The 25,126-nt window shown below is 48.6% G+C and overlaps 1 protein-coding gene across 2 annotated transcripts in view; it reads right to left on the bottom strand.

Annotated features, from left to right (window-relative positions):
* The window catches only part of VPS54 (VPS54 subunit of GARP complex), a 624,042-nt gene that overhangs the window by 447,259 nt on the left and 151,657 nt on the right, over positions 1-25,126 (bottom strand). For both annotated transcript variants that reach the window (XM_078649430.1, XM_078649431.1), the window contains exon 7: positions 719-850. In XM_078649430.1, the coding sequence (XP_078505556.1) occupies positions 719-850 (132 nt within the window). The remainder of the gene's footprint in view (positions 1-718; positions 851-25,126) is intronic.

Raw genomic sequence — 25,126 nt, 5'->3', positions numbered from 1 at the left:
AACTGTATTCCACCTCTATCAACTGTCGGGAAGAAAGACTACAACAGTTTATGAAATGAAAGTCTATGATTTAAAGGATGAGCTAATTGTGACTTGGTACACCTAAAGGCAGATCACAAGAACAGTTATGTCCAAATATTTCCAGGGACCCCTGTCTAAAACTTCCTAGTTGAAGTATGCTTTCTAGTACTGTGGTTCCTCCTTGTGTAGAAGAACCCAACATTTGTATGGGTAACTCTGAAAGAACATATGGTTCCCCATAATATTTCATAAGAATTCAGAGAGATGGTGAAGTAGTTTGATGACATAAGGATACCACCTTGATAGGCCAAATGTTCCTTATGCCTGAACATAGCTAACAGAGGCTGTACACTCCAAAGAGTTTTTACTGACATAGTCCATGTGACTCCATCCCCAGAAATTCACACTAGTGGTTTGCATGCACAGTGGTCCATAGCAGCTAAACTGATTATATTGTCCTGTATTGACTTAATCAAATATGTGTCAACCTCTTCTCCCATGTGATTGCACATCGGAGGAAAAATCTTGCAGTAGACTGATAAATAAAAAACAATTCTGCTTATAAAAAAAGTGCACTTTAAATAGGACCCTCTTGTAACCATTAAGTAATGCTAATAGTAGTATCCCTTTCAAAAGACATTTGTGGTGCAGGATGCACGACAAGGGAACCGTACTGTATCATCAGATCCACATTTACCTTTTCTTGAAGCAATTTCGATGAAGCTGCGTCCCGGGTTCCTTTCCCTCCAGCAGAACTAAAATGGGACCAAGGTAAAACCGCATTAAAGGTTGAGGAATCTTCCAAGGCAAAGTCCGGTGTCATAAAAATCTGAAACGAAAAATAATGTTTGCTTATTTGGCAGTCATTGAGGCTTCCTGCTCTTCTGGTCTTCCATGTTAAAAATCCTCTTGTAATGTGATGAACCGGAGATGGAGCTGCCCCACACAAATTGCACAATGATACCCTAGATGGTAGTTTTCATATTAAGCACAGAGGTCACCAATGTTTTTCAATTAACTTATACAGATGTTCAACAAGTGAAATATTTTGAAAACGGCTCATAAAAAAGTCCGATACAATGCTCAAAAGTAGGAAGAAAATTGATAGTTGTACATTAATAAGTAATATACTAAATTAAAGTTATAAACAAGAAGTACATCTGAAGAAGAGACGATCAAACAGATACCACATCTAGTTGATTTATGAAAAGATTTATTGACTCATATTATTGGCAAATGCACTTTATCTTTAACTGGGCTCTTAGGAAGGGTACTAATCATGTCCAAATAGGCGACTCTTATGAATTATATATCAGAATCTGTAAAGAATACAGAAACTAAGCTGTAAGAGACAGAATGGCAGAGTCTAGGACTGAATAACTTCCATTTCACCTGTGCCATCACATTTGTTTTTGCAGAGACAAGGGCATTTGAAGAAATTGCTCTAAAATTTCACATAAAAAATAGTCTCACTGATTATACTTGGACTTTCGGTCAAACTTTAGTAGGTTGGAAGATGTACCCAGTGATGAAGCTCAAATATTTGACAAATCTTTTCCCAAACTGCTCAAATCAATACAGCGTTTTACCAGGAGTGGTTCACAACTGTTGTCCCATGACAACAATGCCTATGAATTTTCTTTTTTGAAAATATGGATTCCTTTAAGATACATGCCTGCTGTCCAAAGCTATACAGTACTAAGGGCCTGAAGCAAAGGTAGCTGAGACCTTTGAATAATTTACACTTTTAAGTAAGTTTACAACTTGTTGGCTATTTACAAAATCAGAGTGCAAATGTATTCCAAAAGTGTAATTTACAATCTGGTTTTGTGAATAGCTAAAGTGTAGTAAAGTTACTTAAAAGTGTAAGTTAGTCAAAATTGTATAGCCCACAGACCCTTCAATTCGGTGGAGATATGTAGTTACACTTTGAGGAAAGTTTCACTTGGATTTTGTGAATAGCCAAAAAGTAGACAACTTGATCATAAGTGGAAATTACTCATAAGTGTAAGTAACATCAGGCCCACAGTGTATATCTCTTAATAAATAGGAGAAATATCTTCCAGAGTTGGAAGAAGGCACATTTTTGCAAAGCTGCTTTTGGTGCAATCTCAGTTTTTCAATATCTTCCAGTGAGGTGTCTCCAAAATGTTAATGGTATGTAATTTATGGTTTGATTTTGCTAAGAATCAAATAGGATACAAGAAAGATTGTGGAAGCACATTTTTAAAAGATTATAAAACTGAGAGGAAAACCGCTTCCTGACTATGTCAAAGTTTGTAAAAACAAGTTAGTTTCACTCTGCAACTTAACAGTGAACTCTTAACTTGCGTTCATTCTCTATCACATGATATGCCTCAGTCTGTGATCATTCCCATAGCTGCTGTTGATAATTAAATAAACCCATCTCCCTGAGATGGGCCCAGCTCTTCCTCACTTTGCTTGCAAGAAACCAGTAAAACGTTATTTTTTTTAATTTCCCTCTACGTTAAATTGCTTAAAAATGCATTTACAATGCCAAACAATAGAGCTACTTGGCTTTATCAATGGTTTATTAGCCATTAGGTACAGCAGCATGGCTTCTGTCAGCATGGTTTAAGGTACATTTCTATGAAATAAAATTTTAAAAGAACTATGGCGCGATGAACCCTGTTGTTTTCCTCCAAAATGAGACCTATTGGCAATGATTGGTGTGTATGTGAAGCTTCTCCTCATTGTTGTGCACTTGAAGCCCTCTAGGATTTGTGCTCGATGCCTCCTTGTACCACCTATCCTATGGCCATTTTTATTCTCAGTGTACTTTCTGCATAGTTAAAAAATTTCTGCACTCTTGGTGAACTTGATGTCCAAGTGTAATAACTGCATGCCCTCAGTTTAAAACCTGATTCTACTGCCTTACTGCGTTAGTGCATGTAAAATCCCTGCGTCCTCTGCGTACGTTGGAAGCCCCACTTTACTGGCTGTGCCCTTAATGCTTTGCTGTAAACTCGTCTGTGCACTTCTTTTTGACCTGCACTGCCTTTCAGCCAACGTGAGGGCTTTGTTGTGGGTCTAGCATCACTCAGCTCTGCACACTGCGTTCTTGCTTCTTTGTCTGTGCACTTGAAGCCTTGCTGTTATGTGTCGCTGTGTGTATACACTTAAATCATTACTGCACTGGATTTATGTAGGCACACACCATACATGGCTTAGCTTGCCGCCCAGGTAGGAAAGCACTTCAGTGCCCCACAGAGGTGCAGTATGAGCTACATACATTATGCAAAACAATACTTGAAGTCTTCAAGCACTATTTGCCTGTATGTATTTCAAAGGACTTGATTACACTGTACTTTTTGTATTCGAGGTCTAACTACAATGTCTTTATGTAAACACAAAGCTTTATTATTTACATACCATACGTCTCCCCTATGTTATACTGAATGATAAACATGCACCTTTTTGCTTCGCAAATAGAATGTTGATATTTTCACATACTATAAATTAAACATTTGTATTAAACATCATTTTGGAAAGCTGCAATTATAAATGAAAGGAAGTGGTTATTTTCAGACCTGCTCAGATTACCTGTATAACAATCCCTACGAAATAGTTTTATGATGTTCACATGGTTGCAGTTGACACCAAAAATGAATTGCAAGTGGCCAAAAATATAAAACAAAACCCACAGTGAAAAACAATATTTTGTCCTCAAGCAATTCTGTTCTCTCTTGCCCCCCCGGGGTAAAATAAACTTTAGCACCAATTAATCGAATGTGATACTCCTGAGGCGAAAAGCCGGGAGCTGGGACACTGAAATCTTTCGTTTTAACAATTGTATCTTGTGTTTTTAAAAACTGTTTTGCACATTGCACTGACCCCTGGCACCTTTTCCATCTACGCCGAGCAGCAGATCAAATTGCTGTCTTTGGCCAAAACGCTCGTTTTCTGCCGCCATTGCCTTGCTCGAGGGAGCCACGAGACACGCCCACCTCTGTTGGCCACGCCCCCCCTCACAGGTATAAACAGAGCGCGCTGATCGCTAGCACTGCTCCATTGAATGTGATACTCCTGAGGCGAAAAGCCGGGAGCTGGGACACTGAAATCTTTCGTTTTAACAATTGTATCTTGTGTTTTTAAAAACTGTTTTGCACATTGCACTGACCCCTGGCACCTGTTCCATCTACGCCGAGCAGCAGATCAAATTGCTGTCTTTGGCCAAAACGCTCGTTTTCTGCCGCCATTGCCTTGCTCGAGGGAGCCACGAGACACGCCCACCTCTGTTTGCCACGCCCCCCCCTCACAGGTATAAACAGAGCGCGCTGATCGCTAGCGCTGCTCCATTGAATGTGATACTCCTGAGGCGAAAAGCCAGGAGCTGGGACACTGAAATCTTTCGTTTTAACAATTGTATCTTGTGTTTTTAAAAACTGTTTTGCACATTGCAGTGACCCCTGGCACCTTTTCCATCTACGCCGAGCAGCAGATCAAATTGCTGTCTTTGTCCAAAACGCTCGTTTTCTGTCGCCATTGCCTTGCTCGAGGGAGCCACGAGACACGCCCACCTCTGTTGGCCACGCCCCCCCCCTCACAGGTATAAACAGAGCGCGCTGATCGCTAGCGCTGCTCCATTGAATGTGATACTCCTGAGGCGAAAAGCCGGGAGCTGGGACACTGAAATCTTTCGTTTTAACAATTGTATCTTGTGTTTTTAAAAACTGTTTTGCACATTGCACGGACCCCTGGCACCTTTTCCATCTACGCCGAGCAGCAGATCAAATTGCTGTCTTTGGCCAAAACGCTCGTTTTCTGCCGCCATTGCCTTGCTCGAGGGAGCCACGAGACACGCCCACCTCTGTTGGCCACGCCCCCCCTCCGACGCCCAGAGCATCCACGATAAAGCATGAGCCTATGCCGGAAGCGCAGCGGACGAGCGCAGCGGGCACGTCGATGGCGCGCCGAAGGCGCGCTTAAGGCAAGCTCGTCTGCGCTCGTCCGCGACGAGGACGCGACTAGCGCAGACAACCCTGCTCAAATTTTCACACGCCCCCGCGCTATACGCGTGAAACCCTGCTCAACCTTCGAGAATTTACACACGAAGGTCAGCCCATCTTTGCTGACACCGCCTTTCCACTGCATGACTTCGTACATAAAGGTCTGCTTCTGGGAGGCCTACTGAATGTCAGGTCACTACCAAAACATGCTAACGAAATACATCTACTTATTGAACCCCATCATCTGGATGTCCTTTTCTTAACCGAAACGTGGACCCATGCAGACTGTGATATTGAACTAGCATGGGCATGTCCTCAGGATTTTAAAATTTTGCACCTTCCCAGACCCAAAGGCCGTGGTGGTGGAGTAGGTATTATCTACAGAGCCCCCTGGCACGTTAACATCATAGACATGGACTCAGTTGCCGGCACCGAGATCCTTGGCCTCTCTATAAATTGCCATTCTGGAGGAATATTTACGGCAATTGTCTGCTACCGTCCTCCAGGGACTTTCACTTCCCAACAACAGCAAACACTACTCACCACCTTCACGAATATGGCAACCTCCCACAATAAACTAATTATTTTAGGAGACTTTAACCTTTGGCCAAACGGTAATCTTGACACTGGTCTAGAAAACCTCCTGCTCTCTTGCGAAAGTGTGGGACTCTACCAACTGGTTAAGCAACCCACCCACTCAGCAGGCCATCGACTTGACCTCATTTTTTCCAGTTCTCAACTAGTACATCTGAATGCCGTTCTGCCCATGAGCTGGACGGACCATTCTCTTCTTGAATTCTACATTACTAGCACAAAAACTAGATTAATGAATTGTTAGAAAGGCGACCCCGGGGGAGGCAGAAGAGGTCTGACTGACCACCCCTAGGTCCGCCTCTCCTTCGAGAAGTAGCCGAGCGTTACGGAGGGGCCTCCTGAATGAGGGCCCTCTCCGGGGAGCGTACAGCCAAGTAATCACAACACTACAAACGGACACCACACCAGAGATCAAGTTCCTAAGCTTTTATAAGTAGAAAAGGTTGCGGGTTCTTGGCAGTATATACAGATGGATCGAAGGAAAGGGGGGTAGGTAGCGGGACAGTCTAGCTCTGGGCGGAGGAAGGGATACCCTACGCACAGCTCTCAATCCTCAAGCTGGGGGGTTCCGAGGGGTTCGAGCCGCGGCAGCGCCAGCAGGCTTTCAGATGGTTCAGCAAGGTAGGCCGCGGCAGCGCCAGCAGGCTCTCAGATGGTTCAGCAAGGTAAGCCGCGGCAGCGCCAGCAGGCTCTCAGATGGTTCAGCAAGGTAGGCCGCGGCAGCGCCAGCAGGCTCTCAGATGGTTCAGCAAGGTAAGCCGCGGCAGCGCCAGCAGGCTCTCAGATGGTTCAGCAAGGTAGGCCGCGGCAGCGCCAGCAGGCTCTCAGATGGTTCAGCAAGGTAGGCCGCGGCAGCGCCAGCAGGCTTTCAAGAGGGTTTCAGCAAGGTAGGCCGCGGCAGCGCCAGCAGGCTCTCCAGTCCAGGATACAACTGACGTCCTAATCCAGGGCTGGCCCAGATATAGGACTGGAGTCCTTTGATGTCCGGACCCTCGCGCCTGGGGGTCAGAAGGGCCGGGATGATGGTGTCCAGACCCCCAGCAGGGGGGTGGAGCCAGCGCCCAGGGAGGCCGGAGGGCAATCGAAACCAGGCGTCCGGGGACGGCTGGAGGGCCATCGAAACACCCTTTTCTCCGGGATCTGTCGAGTGGCCACTCGACCACCTGGGTGGATCTTGGTGCCTCGATGTCTGGGCTTCGCTGGGGCCCGGGCCGGAGCAGAGGCCACGTGGTCGTGGCGTGGTGGGCCCAAGATGGAGTCGGGCGCAGCCTCATGCTTAGGTCGTGAGGGGCCCACGATAGGGCCAGGTCGGTAATGGGGGTCCGGGATGGTGGCCGGACCAGCAATGTTGGGGCGTGCAGTGTCGGGCAAAAGGGCTGCCTGATGCTGGGTAGAGGGCCGATGTCGTTCTGGGCTCGCCATGCGGACGTAGTAGGACCACGCCATGAGGCCGGGTCCAACACGCGTCCCCCCCAGCTGAAGGCAGGGGAGAGTCACCCATCTTCTTGGGGATTCTCCTCGCCGAGGCGGAAGAATCGGGACAGGCTGTCAGCATTGGCGTGGTCGTTGCCGGGGCGATGCTCCACAGTGAAGTCCATCCCCTGCAGCGAAATGGACCAGCGCAGCAGTTTCGGGTTTTCTCCTCGCATCTGCATCAACCACCGCAGGGGCCGGTGGTCGGTCTGTACTCGGAAGTGGGTGCCGAAGAGGTAGGGCCGGAGCTTCTTGAGGGCCCACACCACGGCGAAGGCTTCCCTCTCGATGGTGCTCCATCGCTGCTCTCGTGCCAGTAGGCGTCGGCTGATGAAGGCCACAGGCTGGTCGATGCCTTCGGAGTTAACTTGGGACAGTACGGCCCGATGCCGTGCTCTGAGGTGTCGGTTTGGACCACAAACTCTCTGCTGTAGTCGGGGGCCTGGAGCACAGGGGCGGTGCACATGGCAGTCTTCAGAGTTTCAAAGGCTGCCTGGCACTCGGGGGTCCAGTGCACCTTCTGTGGTAGTTTCTTTGAGGTCAGTTCTGTGAGGGGCCCCACAATGCTCCCGTAGTTCTTTATGAATCGCCGATAATATCCGGTGAGCCCCAGGAAGGCGTGGACGGCAGTTTGGGTGACCGGGGGCTCCCAGGCCCGGATGGTGTCTATCTTTGGTTGGAGGGGAGCCACTTGGCCGCTCCCCACTTGGTGTCCCAGATAGGTCACGGACCCTTGGCCTATCTGGCACTTACTGGCTTTGATGGTGAGTCCGGCCCGCCGAAGGGCCGTCAGGACTGTCCAGAGGTGGGTCAGGTGCTCATCCCAGTGGAGGCTGTACACTGCAATGTCGTCGAGGTAGGCGGCGCTGTACTCCTCTAGACCGGCCAGCACTTGGTTCACTAGTCTCTGGAAGGTTGCGGGTGCGTTCTTCATGCCGAAGGGCATCACTTTGAAGTGATAGTGGCCGTCTGGTGTCGAGAAGGCCGATCGCTCCTGTGCACCAGGGGTAAGACCAATCTGCCAATACCCCGCCGTGAGATCGAAGGTGCTGAGATATTTGGCGGCCCCTAGGCGATCGATCAATTCATCCGCCCTGGGGATGGGATGGGCGTCGGTCCTGGTGATGGCATTCAGTCCCCTGTAGTCAACACAGAACCGGAGCTCCGGAGCGGCTCCGGGGGGGGCGGCTTTAGGGACCAGGACAACAGGACTGGCCCAGGGACTGTTGGAGGGTTCGACCACCCCCAGAGCTAACATCTTGGCCACTTCGGATTGGATGCAGGCCCGGACCCGGTCGGGCACTCGAAAAGCTCGGTGTTTCACAGGCGGGCTGTCTCCTGTGTCTACATCGTGGACACACCACCGGGTGACCCCCAGAGTGAGGGAAAACAGATCCGCAAACTGCCCCAGCAGCTTCCGGCAGTCCTGTTGCTGCTCTGGGGTCAGGGAAGAGGAGAGCGTGACCCCTTCGATGGAGCCGTCCTTCGCGGTGGTGCTGAGGAGATCTGGTAGGGGTTCGGAGTCGTCCTCAGCTCCGTCATCGGTCGCTAGCAGCAGGCTCAGTTCAGTGCGTGCAAAGTGTGGCTTGAGCCGGTTAGCGTGCAGAACCCGGAGGGGGTTCCGGGGGGACTCCATGTCCACCAGATAGGTGACTGGGCTCTTGCGCTCCACCACTTTGAAGGGCCCCGTCCATTTGTCCTGGAGGGCACAAGGTTCGACCGGGGACATGACCCAGACCTGCTGGCCCGGCTCGAATTCGATGGACGAGGCGTTCTGGTCATACCAGCGTTTCATCTCCTCCTGACTAGCCTCCAGGTTGGCCTCGGCAAGTTCCCGGAACTTCCGAGTCTGATTGCGGAGGGTCAGGAGGTACCGGTAGACATCGGGTGGGGCCTCTCGAACTGCTGTCTCCCAGCCTTCCTTGACCAGGCTGAGGGGGCCTCTGACCGGGTGTCCGTACAAGAGTTCAAAGGGGCTGAACCCCAGGGACTTCTGGGGTACCTCTCGGTAGGCGAACAGGAGGCAAGGTAGCAGGACATCCCATTTGCGCCGGAGTGGTTCTTCTAAGCCCTTGATCATCCCCTTCAATGTTCTGTTAAATCGTTCCACTAGTCCATTTCCTTGGGGATGGTACGGGGTGGTGAATTTATAGGCGACCCCGCACTGTTGCCATAGGGACCGCATATGCTTCGAGATAAAGTTGGAGCCGCGATCACTCACGACTTCTCGGGGGAAGCCGACTCGGGAGAAGATGCTCATGAGGGCTCGGCGCACCACGGGGGCTGTGATGGTTCGGAGGGGAATGGCTTCAGGATAGCGGGTAGCATGGTCAACCAGGACGAGGATGAAGCGGTGCCCCTGTGAGGTTCGAGGGTCCAGGGGCCCTACGATGTCTATCCCCACTCGCTCAAAGGGGGTCGTCACCACGGGGAAGGGCTGGAGCGGGGCTTTGACTTTCCCCCCGCTCTTCCCGCTGGCTTGACAGGTCGGGCAGGTCCTGCAGTGGTTAAGCACATCGGTGCGCATTTTCGGCCAGAAGAAATGGGTCACCAGGCGGCTGTAAGTTTTGTCCTGCCCCAGGTGCCCGGCGAGGGGCACATCATGTGCTAAGTTCAGGAGGAAGTCTCTGAATCGGAGGGGTACGACCAGTACCCGGCCGGCCCCTAGTTCAGCAATCTTTTGCTCACTGTAGAGAAGGTCGTTGTCCCAATAGATCCAGTGGGACCCCGCGGGGTCTCCAGCTGCTTGGGTAGCGGCTTGCTGTCGAATCCCTTCGAGGGAGGGACAGGTTTTCTGTTCCTGCCGGAACTGTTCGCGGGTGGGGCCACCTTCTTGGCGCCATTGGGCGAGTTCTGGGAGGTGGTCGAGCTCGGTGAGATCTTCTTGATCGGGCCCTTGGGGGCCGTGCTCGGGGTCGGCGTCCTCGGGGACGACGGGCGGCGGAGGGGCGGGCCACTCCGGCTCCTCGGTGGGAGCTTCCCCCGCTGGGGTGGAGGCTCGGGCGGTCATGGAGCGGGTGGTCGCACAGACCCACTCGGGAAGGCCTAGCATCCCCAGGTGCTCTCTCCGTTCGACGTTAGCCCAGGGGGAACTTTCTAGGTCGTTCCCAAGGAGACAGTCCACGGGGGCATCGTCGCGGACAGTCACTTTCAGCACCCCCGACACTCCCCCCCACTCGAAGGGGATGCGGGCCATCTGGCACAAAGTCTCTGAGTTATCTGCGGACCGGACTGGACACAGGACGTTCGGAAGGATCTGTTCCGGGGTCACCAGATGGCAGCGGACCGCTGTCACGCTGGCCCCAGTGTCACGGAGGGCTTCGGTCCGGCGTCCATTGATGGTGACCCACTGGCGGTATTTCTGGGTGTTGCCGGGGATCGGGCCTCGGGGGATCAGGTCGTGAGTACCCAGGCATGCTAAGATCATGGCGGCGGGCTCCCACTCGGCTTGCTCGGGGTTGTCGTCCTCCTCCTCACTCCTTTCTTCACCCAGGGCAGCGGCTGCGATCTGGCGGGTTGGGGGACCGGTGGTGCCGGGTCGCTGATTCATTGGGCAGAGGGGGTCATTCGCATAATGACCCAGTCGCTGACATCTGTGGCACGTCACGTTCGGGCGGGGCCCCGGTCTGGCTGGTGGGCCCCCTCTCTGGCCCAGGGATGGCGACGTGAAGGTGGGGGAGGACCCCTGGGGGACGTCTCGACCCCGGCTCTGGCCTACTCCGCCGCCTCGTGGTCGGTGGTTCCCCGGGGATCCCCGGCCGTAGTCTCCCAGTGGACTCCGGGGAACTCGGGTGCTCACCCATCTATCCGCCTCGACAGCGAGTTTTCGTGGCTCAGTCAATTTGCTGTCGAGGAGGTGCTGCCGGAGTTCGATGAAGCAGTTATTGGACAGATGTTTCCATAGAATGAGGTCGATCAACTGCTGGTAGGTGGTGGCCTGGTAGCCCCTGACCCACCCCTCGAAGGCTCTGCTGTAAAAGTTCACGTACTCCACCCACGTGGTACCGGAGATTTTCGTGCAGTCTCTGAATCGCTGCCGGTACATCTCGGGGGTGAGTCCGTAGCGAGTGAGGAGGGCGGTATTCATGTGCTCGTACGAGGTCATCTCAGTATCAGGGAGCTCCAGCAGGGCGTCCCTTCCTTCGTTAATAAACTTCCCCCACAGGCCGGCGCCCCAGTCCTTGAGGGGTACTCGATGGGCGGCCATGGCGACCTCGTAGGCTTTGAACCACTGTTGGATGTCGTCGTTCTTATAGTACTCTTTGACGACATCCTTGGGTATGTGCACCTTTGTGTCCACCGGCGGGGGTGAGGTCTTACCCCCGGCGATGGCAGACTCGTTTGCCTTGGCTTTAAGTTCCATTTCTTTGAGGACGCGCTCGTGCTCGAGCATGAGTTTTTTCTCCTCGAGGGGCTAACTTCCTTTCTGCCAGTTGGATTTCTCCTTCTTGTCTGAGTCGAGCAAGATCCAACTCGTTGAGTCGAGCAAGATCCAACTTGTGGAGCCGGTTCCTCTCTCGTTCTCGGGCGTCTTCGTGGGAGAGGCCCGTGTCTGGGTTTGCGGGTCTCCCTCCCGCTGGGTTCGTCTCGGCCTCCGGGCCGCCGTTCGGGCCCGGGTTATCTTCACTCGGGGGTGGCGCCTCGCCGGCATCCACCCAGGCCTGCAGGGCCGATTTAAAGTCTTCTTTGGTGCTTAAGCCAGTGGTAGCGATGCCTAGCTCTTTGCAGAATTGCTTTAGCTCCTTGTGGCTGTAGTCTTCCATTTTCTCTTTCTGGAATTCTGTGTTCATGGTCGTAGTGGGTTTTTCTTGGTAGTGAGTGAATTACTCTCTGTACGATCTGCGTGGGCTCGGATCCCGGCGCTTGCCACCAATGTTAGAAAGGCAACCCCGGGGGAGGCAGAAGAGGTCTGACTGACCACCCCTAGGTCCGCCTCTCCTTCGAGAAGTAGCCGAGCGTTACGGAGGGGCCTCCTGAATGAGGGCCCTCTCCGGGGAGCGTACAGCCAAGTAATCACAACACTACAAACGGACACCACACCAGAGATCAAGTTCTTAAGCTTTTATAAGTAGAAAAGGTTGCGGGTTCTTGGCAGTATATACAGATGGATCGAAGGATCCGTAAAGTCTCGGAAAGGGGAGTAGGTAGCGGGACAGTCTAGCTCTGGGCGGAGGAAGGGATACCCTACGCACAGCTCTCAATCCTCGAGCTGGGGGGTTCCGAGGGGTTCGAGCCGCGGCAGCGCCAGCAGGCTTTCAGATGGTTCAGCAAGGTAGGCCGCGGCAGCGCCAGCAGGCTCTCAGATGGTTCAGCAAGGTAAGCCGCGGCAGCGCCAGCAGGCTCTCAGATGGTTCAGCAAGGTAGGCCGCGGCAGCGCCAGCAGGCTCTCAGATGGTTCAGCAAGGTAAGCCGCGGCAGCGCCAGCAGGCTCTCAGATGGTTCAGCAAGGTAGGCCGCGGCAGCGCCAGCAGGCTCTCAGATGGTTCAGCAAGGTAGGCCGCGGCAGCGCCAGCAGGCTTTCAAGAGGGTTTCAGAAAGGTAGGCCGCGGCAGCGCCAGCAGGCTCTCCAGTCCAGGATACAACTGACGTCCTAATCCAGGGCTGGCCCAGATATAGGACTGGAGTCCTTTGATGTCCGGACCCTCGCGCCTGGGGGTCAGAAGGGCCGGGATGATGGTGTCCAGACCCCCAGCAGGGGGGTGGAGCCAGCACCCAGGGAGGCCGGAGGGCGATCGAAACCAGGCGTCCGGGGACGGCTGGAGGGCCATCGAAACACCCTTTTCTCCGGGATCTGTCGAGTGGCCACTCGACCACCTGGGTGGATCTTGGTGCCTCGATGTTTGGGCTTCGCTGGGGCCCGGGCCGGAGCAGAGGCCACGTGGTCGTGGCGTGGTGGGCCCAAGATGGAGTCGGGCGCAGCCTCATGCTTAGGTCGTGAGGGGCCCACGATAGGGCCAGGTCGGTAGTGGGGGTCCGGGATGGTGGCCGGACCAGCAATGTTGGGGCGTGCAGTGTCGGGCAAAAGGGCTGCCTGATGCTGGGTGGAGGGCCGATGTCGTTCTGGGCTCGCCATGCGGACGTAGTAGGACCACGCCATGAGGCCGGGTCCAACATGAATCATAACGCTCCATCAGAATTTATGTACAGAGACTGGAAAGCTCTGGAAAAATTGAGCTCTATCACCACCGTATTTAACGTGGTAGACAGCTTCTCTCCTATCAACTCGGTCGAAGACAACTACAAAACCTTCTGCACGAGGATATTATCCGCTACGGAATCTCTAGCTCCATTAAAAAGATGCAAACCTAAAGGCAGAACATCTGCCCCATGGTTTAATGACTCCCTGAAAACCCTCAAATTAGCCTGTAAACAGGCGGAGAGGAAGTGGAGACATGGCTATTGCGACACACACAAAATTATCTGGAAAAATAAGCTCCTAGAATATAAGTCTGCCATCGCTGAGAGCAAAGCCACCTACTACTGCTCCACCATAGTTAATGCCGCAAATAGCCCAAAAAGCATCTTCCAGATCCTTGATAACCTCATTCACCCCGACTGTGCCAAAAAACCCATCCCTCCTATACAGGCAGTCTGCGATAACCTCGCACTGTTCTTTAAGGAAAAAATTGAGACCATCATCAACAAACTAAACACCACCCTTCTGCAAAATAATTCCTATGCCCCCGGGTGTCCGCTGAGCCCAGTACACCTACCTAGGGAATGTTTGCAAGTCCTCCCCTCTATTTCGGAAGCAGACTTTGAGAGAATGGCACACGGAATTACCTCTGGATCCCCCCTTGACCCGCTGCCTCCAAAAACTTGGAAAGCGTGCGGAACTGAACTCTTCCACACCCTCCGCAGGATCTGCAACCAATCCTTGTGTTGCGGAGTTGTCCCTACCCCCTGGAAACAAGCACTTATCACCCCACTGCTGAAGAAACCTTCACTGAACCCTGAGTGTTTATCCAACTTTCGGCCCATATCGCTTCTACCCTTCCCGGTGAAAGTTGTGGAACGCTGGGTTAGCTCCTGTCTATCGATACATCTGGAGCAGAATCACATTTTGGACGATTTCCAGTTTGGATTTCGCCCAGCCCATGGCACCGAGACAGCGGTGCTTACAGCCATGGAAGAACATCGTATGCGTGCAGACAGGGGCCACGCAGTAGCCTTGATCTTATTGGACCTGTCTGCCGCATTCGATACGGTCAACCATGCGATTCTGTTAAAAAGACTCAAAGAGGCAGGGGTTGACGGCACCGCGTTGCTCTGGATCCACTCATACCTGCGAGATAGGAAACAGGCTGTGTCCCTCCCCCCTTTTCAATCAGCTTTTTCCCCGGTACCTCACGGGGTGCCCCAGGGCTCGTCCATCAGCCCGATTCTTTTTAACGTTTATTTGAAACCATTAGTTATTTTGATTAAATCCCACAGTCTAAGAACTATAAATTACGCGGACGATACCCAGCTTATCCTTTCCTGGGAGGGGGAAGACTCAATTCCCATGGAATCGTTCCACGACTGCCTGAGAGACACAGCCAGCTGGCTGCACAAAAATTCTTTGCAATTCAATTCATCAAAGACCGAGGTATTGTTCTGTGCCGGGAGCCGGATTCCTCGTCTATTTCCCACGGAATTCTGGCCCCCGGAAACCCCAGAAAAACCACAGCCGGTGACTAGTGTCCGTAATTTGGGCGTCATGTTAAACGACAAACTCAGCATGGAAACGCAGGTAATCAAAACAGTTTCCACCTGCTCGGCCCTATTGCGTTCTCTACGCAAAATTATGCCACTACTTCCCTCACAGGCACGAGCACTAATAGTCAGGTGTACTATTCTTAGTCGCCTTGACTATTGTAATGCACTTCTGCTAGAGTCCCCAGCTGTTCTACTGGACAGACTCCAAAGAGTCCAGTCGGCCGCAGCCAAACTTGCTCTCGGATAGACCAGAAGATCCTCGGCTACAGCAGCCTTAGCCGAGCTACACTGGCTCCCACTGAAGCAGCGAATAGCTTTTAAAGCACTTTGTCTTGTTTTTAAAGCGCTACACGGAACTGGCCCCAGATCCCTACAAAAAATGTTTTCCTGGTACACCCCCACTAGAACTCTCCGATCCGCCTCAGCCTGCCTTGTTGTGGTACCCAGATTCAATAAGGTAAGGACGGGGGGAAGATCCTTCAGAGTGGCTGCCGCTAAGCTCTGGAACAGTTTGCCGGTCGACATCCGCCAAATCCCACAACTCCTTCCTTTTAGAAAGCGAATTAAAACCTGGCTCTTCCCCTAAACCCCTCACCGTTACTCGTTCCTAGCCCCCCGTTCACTTTCATCTCAGGAGTAATCTCTCAGCGCCAGGATACCTGCCAGGTGACAGATGCGCTATATAAATGTTTTAAATAAATAAGTAATAAATAATCATAAGACGTACATGTGCTGTAAACCTCTTAATTTAGCTGCAAATGACAACCAAACAGCAGCCACCTTGAAACCATCCCTCCTTGTTGTAAAAGTGGAGGAAACTGGGGTTTGTTGCAGTACCCCCCCCCCCCTCACACACACTTTTTGCCTGGTCTCTGGTGCAACTTTGAGAGTGTGCTGGTGCTGGGTTCCTACTAACCAGGTTCTTTCCTTAAACTGTACGATAGTTCCACAATTGGCAACCCCTTTAGGATCCCTTATAAGTCCTAGTAAGTGGTACCCCTGGTACCTAGGGCATTGGACCTAAACAGCGTCCCCAAGAGCTGCCGCACAAATTGTGCCATCCCAAGAGTCACCTCAACAAGCTCATGCAAACTGCCATTGCATCCGGCATGTCTTGGTGCAGAGAAAACCGAAGAGCAGACATGGCACACATCCCTGTATGCCATGCCTGCCAGTAGTACATGTGGTAGGGTACACTATACCCATGCGAGGGCATACCTGCCAGAGTGAATAAGTCCGGTGACATCAGAGTTCACCCTTAGATATTATCAGTCCACGGGGAACAAAATCCGCCCTACCACCAAGACATTGTGTTTCAACCAGTGAAATATAGGCAACATTACTTCCCCCCCCTCCCCCTCCCACCTCTCGTCTGAAGAACATTTGGCAGCCACTATGGGATTATTTGTTTACCATGGACGCAGACTCTTCCTTTTGATCATTATTTCAATAACCTAATGCACACCTCACTGTGATATCGGAAAAATGTGTTCTGCTTGATTTTGTAAATCGTGCCCATTTATGTACTATACTTGAATGCTTTGCGTGGATTATACTACACATTTACGTACTGCTCTTGTTGTTTGCTTACTCTCTCCGACTCTATACATTATTCCGCTATATCATTGCCCATATGTATGGGCTTGCAACATATGTTTTTTGGGGGGGAAAAGGTACAAAAAAAGTGTAAAAAAAAAGATAATACCAGTGCAGAGAGAAGCCATAACGAGTACATGGATTGGACACTCGTCATTACTAGTTCCCCATCTACATGATGGCTTCACTGTACCACCAAGGTGTTTGGTACCAAACACCTCGTCTTAATAAACCCACACTGATGCCAGTGCTGGATTTGTTAATAAATGCACACAGAGGACACCTTAGAGGTGACCCCTGAAAACCTATTGACTACTAGTGAGTTGACTGACAGGTCTCGAACAGCCAGCCACCATAGACAGGTTTCTGGCCTCCTAAGATGAGAGCCTTTGCTCTTGAAGGACAGGAACAAAGCCTGTTATGGGCGGAGTTGTTTACACCTCCTGCAAGCAGGCCCTGCCACCTGTGTTATGCGACCCCGGGCCTCTCCAGATAGTATAGGTGCCCAACCCCCCATCCTGACCCCCCTTTTTGGTGGCAAGACAAGCGGGAAAATTAGTTGGATTCGGAGGTGTGCCCACATTCAGCCAGCACCACGACTAGGATGGGACAGCTGATGTGGACCACACTTTTCAGGTTCCTTCATGTTGTTTTGGCAGGAATTAACCTTTTAGGGTTATGCCCACTTCCCAAGCAAGTGATCATATAGTGTGTGGAGAAACCCTAAAGGTAGGTAGCCCATTGGCTGCTACCCGTCACTCCCCACAACGCCCCTGAATTGAGTATTTAGGTGGCACCCCTAAACCCAAGAACTCAGATTCGAAGGATCAACAGAAGAAGGACAAAGAAGAGTCACTGCCTGGTAAGAACTGTAGCAGAACTTTGGACCTTGACAGGAAACCCTGATGTCCTCAGCCCTCTCGTGAAAACCACGACAGAGTGACTAATCCTGCGAGCTGGAGCACTACCAAAGCCTTAGGTAGACTGTCAGCACTTCAACAAACACCAAATGTTTCCCTTTGGAGTAGAGGAGCAACTTCCCTACAGTCCACATGCACCCACAATCAGTGTCCAGTCCACCCTCTTGCAGCTTTCCTGCCTGACCGCGGACGATCAGGAAAAGGTACTCATGCTCTGGAAGGTCAGATCTGGCTCCCCACCAAGTGTGAAGACACCAGGACCAACCTGAGCCATGCTGTACTAACCCCTATGATCCCAGATGCCCTGCACCAAACATAGATCATGAGTGTCAAGTGCAGATCCCCACTGCACCAGGACCAAACAGCCGCTGAGGGACGTCAGCATCACTAAGACCCACTTTAAGAGTGGCCCAGCTACCTTGATTTCTCCTCCGACAGCTGTTTGTTCCTGACTTCGAGATGCATCTATGTGCACCAGCCCAGCCGACCAAACCACTCTACTCCCGAGCCCTCAGGCCCAGATCTAGATGAACCGGCTTTGCTCCCATGCTCCAAGACTCCTGATGACATGAGCCTCCGTTTGGGAGCCCCAGACTTGCCCGCAAGTCCCCCTGAAGTCTCCCTGGACAGCCTTTTTCCAGGTAGCCCTGTTTCTCCAAAGTGCAGCTACCAGCCTCACCAGCACCCGGTCAGCCTCAAGAGCACCCTGCTCCCGGTAGAACTGCTCATACTATTTTGAACTTTGGCCCACTACTATTCCGATCCCAGAAGGTAAACCCCTGAAAACGACTATCTACCTTACATGCATCTTTGACTTTTCCTCCCATAGGATTGGATTGTGCGTAAAAGTGCACAGGTCTGAAACGTTTACTTACCTGTGTGTATTGTTATCGAAAACTGTACTTACCTTGAAACGAAGTTCTTGAGATTGAAATATTTATCAAAAGAAGTGTTATTTTTCTAAATTGGTCTTGGTTTTATTCTTTGAGTGTGTGTCTTATTTATCATCTCTGGGAGTATAACAAATGCATAATACCACCCTCTGATAATCCTAACTGCCTGCACACACTACCACAAAAGTGTTCGTATTATCTACTTTAGCCTCTGCAAACCAATTAGGGACGGACCGGACTCTCTGCACAGTGTACTTCGTTTTACTACACGATCAGCCAGATTCATCAAGCTAAATTGCGCTCGCAAAGGGCCAGATTCTGAGAATATGGCCCTTTACGAGTGCAATTTTTGCATTTGGGATTCATCATCCCAAATGCAACACTCGCTAATAAAGAATTCGCACATTTGCGAGGAATTGCATTTAAGGAATCTCTATTTGAGATTCCTTAAATGCAATTCATGAACCATTTTAAAATTGCGAAATCGCAATTTTGGGCCGCTATTTACCGCAAGGTCAAACCGTGTGGTAAATAGCAAAACCTTATAAAAATGCATTTAAATGCATTTTTCTAAGTTGCATGTTACACACACACATGTCCTTTGGACATGTGTGTACGCAACACCATTGTAGATTACATTTCAGGGGTGCTACAGAGTGTCCTTTGGACACCCTGGCACCCTTGAAATCGCAATCTTATTTGCGATTAGCTAATTGCTAATCGCAAATAAGGAATGACTCCCCATTCATTCCTATGGGCCTTTAGGCCCATAGGAATGAATGGGGAGTTATTCCTTATTTGCAATTAGCTAATCGCAAATAAGGAATCAGTGGGAATCGTAAATTCAATTGCGATTCCTACATGAATCCCGTTTTGCGAGTCCTTAATAGCGAATCCTTAAAATTCGCTATTAAGGACTCGCAATTCCTTACCTTGATGAATCTGGCCGTAAATAGAGAGCCAGCTTCCTAAGAAAAGACGTATGGGGCTTAATCGATTAAAAATCTGATTGGGATGGTAAATGGTTCAGATATTTTATTGATGTCTCCCTACCACATTAGTAAAAACGGCAGGCTGAAGTTTTTTTTGTTGTTTTTTTTTTTTTTTTTTTTTTAAATCAACATGTTTCTGACCCAAACTCTAATGGCCTAGCTGGTCCGGGGCATTCATCTGGACTAGGTTCCATCCACCCCCAACTTTCCTGCTCTCCTAACTGTAGTCAGAGTATTAATGGGTGGTCATATCTGTGAGAAGGGGACCAGGATGCAAGTAAACCTTTACTCCTTGCCTGAATGGTGCAACTAACAAGTCGGCCAATCCGAGCTTGGAAAAAGAGTACAGTAAACTTTTTGATTATTACGTTAGACAATGGTTAGTTTTACTCCAGAACTCAGTAATACTAATCCAGATAGTCTCAATGTTTAAAAACATGTGCATCACAAGGGATCTCTGCAAACCGTACTCAAAATTTACTGCTCCCCCACACACTCACCTAACACCAAGTGAAAGAGTCTATGGCACCAGAAGCACTGTATTTGCTCACTGATTGTGGCTAAAAGTCAAGCCAACTGGCAACAACGGGTGCCTGCTATTGCTGCTGCTAAAGGCAAATTAATAGCTAAAGTTAGAAATGTGGCCCTTCAGATCAGGTCTTAGTTTTTTCAAAAATAAGGCATGGAACTTACCCCAGTCTCCGGTGTGCAGCGGCAAACAGACACTGGTCCACCAGAAGGTACAATTCCCCAGAAAAACGGGTGTTTTGAAGGGGGGTGCCAGACATCAAGAGGGGGTGAGACATACATTTTAATTTGAGGTTAGTGAAAGGCTTCCTCATAGGCACAGTGTTGGCCGTGCTACTAGGGCTAATTACATAAGAACCATGACAATTACTAGTCAGTTGTGTGGACATCATAGAGGCAAGACGTCCTTCCTGAAAGTAGAAGATCTGAGTTATTATAGGGGTTTAGGACTATTTAGGAACAGAAATCTAAACAGCGCTGGTAATTACAAAGTTAAGCAAAGCCTTGGAGGTGGTATAGCACCTACTAATATTGTTTCTAAGTATTTCATAACTAAAACACAAGGTCTCCGTTATGAATGTTGTATTATCAGAGCCTTCTGACAACAGCACAATCTACTAAATGTTACATTGTGGAATGATCAGTCATCAGTGCTATTAATTTAAAAAGGGTCCGATTGAGAAAAATCAGCCGTGGCTATTACCAACTACTGAAAATATATATTTTTGTTAGTCGATTAGCATATGATCAGCTCAAACTCCACTTGAACTTGCCAAGCAGTTTCAAGCCTACACACACCTAACTGTTCACATATATAAAAAAAAATCCAGGTGTTGTCATTCTGGATCCTTCTCTGAGAACGTCCATTTCAAATCATGGTAACTCGGTTCTCTTTGTAGCGAGCCCTAAATTTCGATGCGAGTTTCCCCGCTATGATACTGCTTTGATATCTAATAATTTGGACTTTCCCCTTTCATGATGTCATCCCCATATACCATAGGGTACAAGGGTATATGACCATTTAGGAAACTGATTAATGTTACAGTTGGTGAGTGACATCGGTTTTACACAAATATCTCATTCATAGCACTAGTTCTGTACTTTGTAAAGAGAACCAATTGCCAAAGGGATGGGGTCCTGCATTCTAGTCAATGACCATAAACGCAGCTGGGCAGCGGTGTTTATTCACTTGTTTGGATCTTGTGTGAATCAAATGGACCTGTATCCTTGTAGCCCTTTTATTTGAAAATAGTGGGTTCAAAGGCATTTTGATGTTCACATTAAGGATATTCCATTGCCTACTGAGTTCTTTCAAGTGACTGAATTGTGGGAGTAGGTGGTTACAAAGGGCACTTTTCCACTTTTCTTTTACATGGGTCTCCAGCAGGCTATCCCAGTTATTATTTCTAGACTTTTTTTTCTCTTTGTACTATTTATTTTGGGCAGTTTCTTACTAACAAATTTCTTTTGGGGTCCTCTGGTTGTTTATCATAGGTTCCCAATTATGAGCAATTCCTGTGAACGCAGGAACTGACCACATGGTAGGCTTTACTTCAAAGATCATGGGTGATGACTTTCAAACAGCAGGACGTTTTGTCAGTGGGCTTGGTGTAAAATAAACAGACAAGTTGCCTATTCTCAGCTTTGATAAACAGACCTAAAATGAGATTTTCCAGATGTCCAGTGCTGGGTGAACAGCAAATTAGATACTCCTGGATTGCACCACATCAAAATGTGTTCAGCTTCTTCTTTTTGATCTTTCAAGGTAATGAAGACATCATCTATTTCACTCTCACTTTATTTAAAAAAAGGGTTTTCAATTTTGTAAATGTATCGTACCTCAAAGTAATGGACACAGACATTCCAAGCTGGGAGCAAACGTACTGCTCACAGAAGCCCCTCATTTTCAATGATGTCTTGGCACCAGAGGTGTTAAAAACGATAATCTTTACATTTCTTGCCACTATCAGATGGCTATTCTTTCTTGTTTACATGACATCAAGCTAGACTCCTCCTACTGCTTATTTTAAGGGCTGGACACATGGTTACTCATTTAAACATGTGTAGAGTATCAATTTTTGTCTTGCCTTCGGTCTACATGCATGCTTCCGGTAATTGTTCCTAAGTAAATCTCTGGCTGGTAGAATTTCTTAGCCACAGATCCTTCTTTTTCTTTTTTGTCAATTAATGCTTTCAGACTCTGAATGGAGAATGCAGGTAGATTCTGTTTGATAGTATACAAAGATCTAGCCACTGACTGCAGGGAGAATCTACAGTGATAAATCAGGAAAGTCTTGACTTTAGGACCAATGTGACAGTCTTGGCAGGAGGCAGACCTGGAAGGTTTTGGTCAACTCAGTCATTCTGAAGCTGTACAGAGGACCCAGGCAGAGTGGCCAAATTGATAAGACCCACAAAATAAGATTGGATGAGGAATACCTTTTGTGTGATTATAACCATAAGCAGTATTGGTACAATTGTGGTGTAACAATGAAAAACAACAAATACACCTTCAAAGGACTTTTATTGTGTTTTCTATTGGTGACTTACATGAATGAGCTGAATAGAGGCTACCTGGTGGCCTGATAAAGTTGCAACTGGGAGTGATGATTCTGATGGTCAGCTGCTTGGATTAGAATGCAGTTTAAAGCAATAGTACCTCAACATCGCAGGCTCAGTGTTTTAGGCCAGCTAGGAACCAGTGAAGCTGCTGCTAGAGTGATCTACCCACTGACTTGGACAGTCCTTCTCCCCCCTGGCCTGGTGGGCAAGCTCATAAATAGGAAAACACTGAAACTGGGACCCTATGAAAGAAAGGTGTTCTTACTATTTAGTTACAAGCAGCAACATCCTAAAGTATCATAGAAAGCCAGAACCCTAAGATAATCCTAAAAGACAAAGTAGCCAAAACAAACCCAGAAATCTTACAAAGAACATGCATGCAGCCCACGTGCACAGCAATCATAACCAGGGACAACTCTGAGAACTGCTGGACTGACACAGTTTGAGTCCTATTACCTGCAGCATAATTTGTAAATGGTCACATAAGAAAGACTGCAAAAAAGTCCATGGCAGAAAAAAAACAATTGGTGTTATACCTGGCATCCTTTGGCTTGATTTCCCCTGTCGTATTGCTTCTGACCTCCTGTATTTTTTACCGTGTCCTGCATTTTGTTTTTGCTCGTTTTAGGACACTGGGCACTTTATCACTGCTGACGTGCAAGTGCTTCCTGTGTAAATTCTATTGGTGATTGATTTACCCATGACTGGCATAGTTGATTTACTAATAAGACACTAGTAAAGTGCACAAGGTGTGCCCAGGGCCTGTAAATCGAATGCTACTAGTGGGTCTGCCATTAAGAACAATGGGGTCACCCCGTTTCTCTCGGAACCTAGGTATTGATGTACGAAGCTACAATTGGTTCCATTGGGTAAGCACTGAAAAAGACCTTTTAGAACCTAGCCATTCCTTTATTAGAACAATAAACATCAAATGAAAATATTAATAATAGTTAACAAAACTAAATACAGCACACCTACAACAATTTATAAAAAATATATAAATGTATTTTAAATTGAATTTTTATCACAAAGTCCTGCACAAAATTAATTAATACGAGCTGTCAAAAATAAATCACACAAAAACAATAACATTACAAAAACAATTCAATAAGTGACTGAAGTGACAAGTGAGAGAAATGCTGTGTCTAACTCAAACAAAACAAGACAATTACATAAATTCTCTGTCCTTCGCTTGTCTTTCACTATAGCACGCATTGTCTATTTGTTTCCTAGTTATAGTGAGCCTGGAAATGAGCCTGTTTCACGTCAACATTTCGACCCAGTAAATTAGTGTGTGTGTAGATACATCAAATAGGGTCTTCCTCAGGACAAAGCAGCCTATTGACAGCCCTAGTAGTCCAGTAAGCAAGTGAAAAAGTCTGCCCTTCCGGTTCCGGATGGAGCATGACAGAAGGCAAAGAGCTTTCACTTATAAGTCCTCATCAAATGGATATAAATTTTCCAGCTACCGGACGCGTTACGCCCTACATCTGAGAAACCACGAATGTGTGGGTATTTGTCACTTAATTTGAAAGGTGATCCAGCGTTTGAATAGGATTCCACAGGAGTCACACCTGGAGTTTGAGGTCGAATAAAATGACCAGTGGGGGACGTTGTTTCTTATGAAAGCAGAGGGTCCCATTTTTCGGGCCACCTTAAACATTGCCCATAGAAGTCTTTGTATGATGGCACGCTGTTAAATTTTATGTCCATTTGATGATGACTTATAAGTGAAAGCCTTTCGCATTTGGTTCTGCATTGTGTTTGGCTGCATACACTGTAACTTGTGTTTCCTATATGTTCATTAGGTGCAACCACATGAGCACCATGTTATATGTTTGTATTTTTCATTATATTTTTCATGCTTTATAATAAGTTATTTCAATAACAGTCATTTTCAAGAAAAATATCTTTGTCTGTGGGTACCTTTTATTTATATTTCATGTATATTTTAATGTACACATCTTTCTGTGGTTAAACACAATTTCTTCTATGTAAATTTATCCCTGAACTACTGTAGCTATTACATTATAACTTTTAGAAAGTGGCCATTTTCTTGCTTAGCCATTTTGTGCCTCTGCCTGTCTGTAGAAAACACGTCTTGGTTGGCTGACAGTTGGGTTCTTGTGCATTCACTCTAGACAGTCACACAAAGGGAGCTGAGGTGTGCCTTGCATATCCTGATGGCCCATCACTAGGCTAATGTTCCTTCCTGAGCTACAGTGGTGGGAGGAGTTGTCACTGACACCTGAATAGGCCTTTCCTCACACAAAGCTGTCTCCATCGCCCTGTAGTGTGTCTGTAGCCACATCAGGGAAAGGAGCTACAAAGACTTTTCTTTGAAGTTTACCTACTTCAAAGGCAGAAAGGGGTATAAGTATTGGACCTCTGACACCCCAAAATCAGAACACTTCTGGACTGAGGACATTCTGCCAGGAAGAAGAGTTGGATACTGTAGTAGGGACTGGCACCCTTTGTTGCTTTGTTGTGCTGGCCTGCTGCTTGTTGCTTCTGTCCTGGGAATGAGAGGACTGGGCTTTGTCTTCTACATCCAACTTCCAAGGGCTTGTGCGTGCTTGCCTCCTGTTAAGAAGTCTCAGGGCAATCAAAGACTTCAACTACCAGTGCCTGAGCTCTTCTGAGGAGACTCCGGGCTTGCCAAGTGGTGTCAAAGCCAGTTCCTGGGCCCCCGGATGTGTAACCTGGTCAAATAAAGAGAAAATCCACACATCGACTCCCATCGCCTGTTTTCTCAACACATCGCTGCACAAGAATGATGCATCACAGCTGCCTGCGTGGTTCCCGATCAGCGCATGGATCACTGCTTATATGGCAGGCCCCAAGCTCACCATCGCAGCGAGTAAAATAAATAAATAAAT

Source organism: Lissotriton helveticus, chromosome 6 (genome assembly GCF_964261635.1).
Source record: "Lissotriton helveticus chromosome 6, aLisHel1.1, whole genome shotgun sequence".
Lineage (NCBI taxonomy): Eukaryota > Metazoa > Chordata > Amphibia > Caudata > Salamandridae > Lissotriton > Lissotriton helveticus.
Note: the sequence above shows the minus strand (reverse complement) of the source record. Positions and strands in the feature narration are given on the sequence as shown.